This window comes from Oryzias melastigma, linkage group LG21 (assembly GCF_002922805.2).
Source record: "Oryzias melastigma strain HK-1 linkage group LG21, ASM292280v2, whole genome shotgun sequence".
NCBI classification, from domain to species: Eukaryota; Metazoa; Chordata; class Actinopteri; order Beloniformes; family Adrianichthyidae; genus Oryzias; species Oryzias melastigma.
Window position 1 is genome coordinate 1,650,540 of NC_050532.1, and position 5,274 is coordinate 1,655,813.

The window sequence follows — 5,274 nt, forward strand, 5'->3', positions numbered from 1 at the left end:
AGGAGGGAACTACAGGTGCATTCGTTAGGAGGATGGAAACCAGGTGGAACAAGTTAACCTAATCACCCCCTGATCCCAATCCCCACAAAAATAGCCTAAAAAAATCTTAGTGAATGCCCAAATAGTCCAAAAAGCTAGCAGAATGCCAATTTTTAAAACTTTAAAACCGTAACTTTTTAACATAATTATGAATAATACAAATATTATTCAGGAATAAATCAACTTAAACCTTGTAAAACTTTTAATAATTTACTCTCCGTAAGAATATATTATAGAACTAATCCGGCCCCCGAACCTTGACTTTGACTTATGTGGAATGAGTGAACTGGACTGAGTTAAAGCTCAGCTAAGGCTTCAAGCTTTGGGGCGTCACAGAGAGTTCCACTTTTTCTCCATTGCCTCAAACTCTAAGCATCTCCAGAAAAGAACAAAGTATAATCCTTTTGGAGAAAATTGGTTTCCTAGCCCAACTGTATCTAATCTGTATCTCTCAGTCATAGATACGAGCTCAAGACGACGTTCCACGATGACGGGGGATCAGAAAGCTAAAGATCCAGTCCAATGAAAATCCTGTTTTTGGTGTTTTTAACATGTTCTTGTGGCATTTTGGAGGACATACATGAAGAAAAATTAGCTTAAATTTGAATTTCATAAGATTTCTTTATTCAAATCATTGTGAGTCAGGATCAGATGGAGCAAAATGCTGTTTGAAAAAGCTTTTAGTTGTACACTATACAACTGGCAGGTCACAACCTTCCTGCTCCACTCAATTCTGATGCATCCACTTACAGACAAATAGATCCATGAACATCTTCGTTTTCCTCGTTTGAGCTGGAATCTTGATTAAAACTGGATAGCTCCAATATTGCTCACCATTTTTGTTGCACTAATATGAGCGGCTGTAAGCTATAGTACATAGGGATGATGGGATATAAGTGCAGGCTTACTCCACAGCAACAGTTAACTCAGATGCAAATTTTAAATGAACTCCTGATGATCTTCTGAACTATTTCTTAGAAAATGAAACAGGTTTTTGATTTTAGCTATAAAGTCATAATCACAATCAAAAGATCACTGAAAACACTTTAACGGGATTGTTTTGGACCCTGAAGACAGAGGTCCAGGTATGAGGCATTTGCCAACAAACCCTCTCTCTGTTGTGGCTCCAGGGTGGGGTCTCAGGACTTATCATTCAGGCAGAGGAACTAGAATTGTTCTTTTAGAATCAATGAGGTAGACATTCCCCTAAATCTGAGCCATCCCCCCAGGACATAGTTGCATCCAACTGGAGCAGTTGCCGGGCCAACATGGTTCCTCCGATCATTCAGGATCATTCAATCGTGCCCATTAATATTGATGAGGAAGGTGGAGATACCAGTGGACATATTTTCAGGCCTGTTGGGGGGCTTTTTGTTTTGTTGTCAGCTTTTATGTTCGTTGCTATCTCATATGATTGCTTCATGTTGGAAGTATTGGTAGCATGAATCAGATTAAATAATATAAATAAAAATCTGATGGAAAAAGTGTTTTTTGGACATAGTTTCTGTAGAGCAGCAGGAGTTCATTAGAAATTCACCTCTGGTTATTGGGGGGACAATTGGTGCAAAGTAAGCCTGCTCTTATTTCCCATCATCCATCTATTTACATGCTCTCCCAGTAGCTTACAGCCCCTCACACACCCAATGTAACATTATGGATGAGACCAAAATGATGAGCAATATTGGGGCGATTCAGTCGTACAGTTTAGATCCAGATTCCAGCTCAGACGAGGAAAACAAAGACGTTCATGGATCAAGCGGATGCTTCCCAATGGGGCGGAGCAGGTAGCTTTTAGCCCCGCCCTGTGTAGTTTCTGCATGACAAATAGGCTCTTCAAACTGCATTTTTTTTTCGTCTGCTCCTGATTCACAGCGACTCAAATAACAAAACATTCATAAATTCAATTCTGAGCTTAATTTTTTTTATATATGTCCTCAGTCATCAAAAAATGCCACAGAAACATGTAAAAAACACAAAAATCATGATTTTCCTTAGAGTGAGTATTGAAATGAATCCTCTGGAGTTTCCCAGGCCTGAGTCAATGTTATAACATATTTAAGGAAGTATCAAAAGCAGACGGGACCTTTTTGGTTTCTATGGAAACTATAGAAAGTGCAGGTTTCAGAGGGTTTTTGAAGCATAATTTTGGGTTGTCCCCATTTGGCAGTAATTGCATGGGAGGATGTTTAGTACAAACGAGCAGTTTCCACTTGCAGTTATTTTCACTCATGCACCACAGAGACTTTTGAATTCAAGTTTTTTGTTGTTTTTTTTTTCGTAATTGTAGGTTTCGATGGAGACGCCGCCTGCTCATCATCTCTGCCCCAAGCGACGAGGATTGGTCCTATCAGCAACAACTTTACGGTTTAAACAGGCAGGCTTGTAATTTGGGTGAGTTACATGAAACCAACTAGTGCCTTCAGAAAACTGGAACTGATCTGTTAGTTCACCACTGCGCTGACAGGTATGAATGCCTCAAGTATAGTTTAGCTATGTTACCAGTGGAGCTTCTATTATGACTCAGAAATAAGTGGACAGATTGCAACACTTTTAAAGTCCCATTTATAGATGTCGACAGACAAAAAAAGCTGATTTAGTGTTTAGTTACCCTTTGAAAAACATTTGCATAAAATTTCAAAAACTGTAGTGAATATTTAAAGTACCTACAGAGTATGAATGTCCTGCACGTTTTGATTCCAACATTGTAAAGGTTTCAAAGAGCCTTTCCATGAAGCTGAAAAATCAAATGCGAAAAATTTTAAAATGTGTAAAAAAAATATGAAAACCAAAAGCAATAATGTCTTGAACTTGCTGAATGTTTTGCTAACAAGGTTGCTTAAATTTTAAAACTACACAATGGAGAATTTCCCATTTTTTTTTTAATAGGGCTAAAGAAAAACCTGCATAAATTGCATAAAATCTTAAAAACCGTAAGATATTTTAATACCAAAAGTACAAGCAGTAATATCCCGAAGGAGATAAATGTTTTGATACCAAGATGGTGAAACTGTTTGAGTGATTGAGTTTTTATGAGCCAAAAAGTGTATGGATGCTTGAGCAGAGGCAAATGGCCCAGATTCAGTTTGGCTAATGTTCCAGTGATTCTGGTCACCACTGGATTCTTGACGTTTGCACGTGGTCACACAATATAAGTCACATCATTTTCAAACATGGTTCTGCCCACTTGTTTAGAAGAAAAATATATCTGACAAAAGGTGAGGCAGTAAGAGGAGTAGAAAGGGCTAAAGGGTGATGCAGAGTAGGGCAAGTAGATCTAAGCAAACGAGAAAAGTTGCATTACCTGCGAAAATGCCAGTGTGGATGTTGTTTTGCTAAAAGTAGTCGCTGAAGATGCTAAAGCTTTTTGCTAAAAATGGTGATGCAATTTAAATTAATTGCTAATGGGATTTGCTGAAAATGCAAAAGCTATTTGTGTTAAATTTGCTAAAAGACTAGAAATTTTGTTAAAGAACTATGAAAGAGTTCCAAAGTTTACCTAAATGTCTGAAAATGTGTTGTAAAATTGTTTAAAAAATCCTCATTCCATGCCAATTTTGAAAAAATACTGTATTTAGTATGTTGCTTAAATATGAGCTAAACTCCAAATTAGCCCCAAAAAAGTAGCATGTTGCTTAAATACGTAGTAAACCATACGCAAATTCCTCAGTAAACCAAATTAGTCAAAAAAAAAAAAGCTAGCTATTTGCTTAAATATTAGCTAAACTCCTAAATAGCTGAAAATTCCTCTGTAAACAAAATTAGCCAAAATGTTAGCCTGTTGCTAAAGTAGATGCTAAACTCTAAATTAGCATAAAAACCCTCAGTAGATAACAAATGAGCTAAATGAGCTTGGATAATGATAAAATGAAAGATAAATTATTTTTTTTAAAACTACTATAAAATATCCAAACATAGCCCATGAATAAATATATTTATAGGCTTGTTGCAAATCTAAGTAAAAATAAGGAATTTGAAGACTTTCTCATAATTTCCTATGGGGCATACTATGATCAATATTTCAAAAACTATAAAGTTTATGAACACATAAAACAAACAGTAATGTTCTGAACGACCTGAAGGTTTTGGTACCAAGATTGCTGAAATTGTCCAAAGTGTGGTTGAATTTTTACGTACCGAAAAACATGCAGAAAGGAGCAGGAGAATCACTATAGTGTGAATGTTTTATGAAGAATCCACACACTAGCAGAGGAAACACTGGTTTGTTGCGAGTAAAGGTCAACACCCTCTCACAAATATAAATACATACAGGAACTTGGTCTGTTTCTGCAAACATACATTTTCTCCAAAATAAGCTTTAATCGAGAACTTATAAAGCGTAAACTGTTTAAAGTGGCTGAAATAGATTTTATTGAAGACAGAAAAAATAATTTTTGAAATTTTGGTGGAAAAAAAGAGACAAACACAATAAGCTCTGTTTAGTCTTAGGAACCTCTCTACGTTGCTTGATTAGGATTAATAAAATTAATGATTGTGATAACAAAAAAAAACATTGATCTTTCCCTGAATATGTTTTTTCTCCCCATGTCTTCTCTCGTGAATGCAGGTCTGAGGCACATTGCTCTTCTGAGGCTGTCTGGTAAGGAGCTGCTAGACATGGAAGGAGTCTTGGAGCTCTATCCCATCAATGGTAACATCTCAAAACACTGAAAGCATTCGAGCTGTTCTTTGTTTCTAATCGGACCCTCTGATCTGTCCAGGGAGTGCCACCGTGGACCGTGAAGGGCTCTCGCCCACTCTGGTGAATGACGTGCGGAACTACTTCCAGATAAGCCCAGAATACTTCTCCATGCTGCTCGTCGGGAAGGATGGCAACATCAAGTCCTGGTACCCCACTCCCATGTGGATCATGGATAACATTTACGACCTGGTGGACTCCATGCAGCTGCGCAGGCAGGAGATGGCCATCCAGCAGTCGCTCGGCATGCGCTGCCCAGAAGACGAGTATGGAGGCTACGGCTACCATCAGCACAGATACGGACATGATTATTAGGGGAGGATCTCCCCAGCTGCCTTCAGTATTAAACATTCCTTCATTTTAAAGTCTTACTTCTATAAAAAAATGGAGTGAGTGCCTTAAATGTTCTGCTGAGTAAACCTTACAATGTGCTTTTGACACACACCATATGCGACAATAGGCTGAACATAACGGTAACCAACAAGCCATCATTTATCAGATCGGATTTTATCTGAGATTTTAGAAGATCAGGGATACAT

The 5,274-nt window shown here is 37.8% G+C and overlaps 1 protein-coding gene across 1 annotated transcript in view; it reads left to right on the forward strand.

Annotated features, from left to right (window-relative positions):
• ccdc80 (coiled-coil domain containing 80) overlaps positions 1–5,100 on the forward strand; it is a 25,920-nt gene extending 20,820 nt beyond the window's left edge. Inside the window, exons 8-10 of the mRNA XM_024286741.2 lie at positions 2,327–2,430; positions 4,604–4,687; positions 4,758–5,100. Of these exons, the coding sequence (XP_024142509.1) occupies positions 2,327–2,430; positions 4,604–4,687; positions 4,758–5,050 (481 nt within the window). The 3' untranslated portion in view covers positions 5,051–5,100. The remainder of the gene's footprint in view (positions 1–2,326; positions 2,431–4,603; positions 4,688–4,757) is intronic.
• Positions 5,101–5,274: the final 174 nt, after the last annotated feature.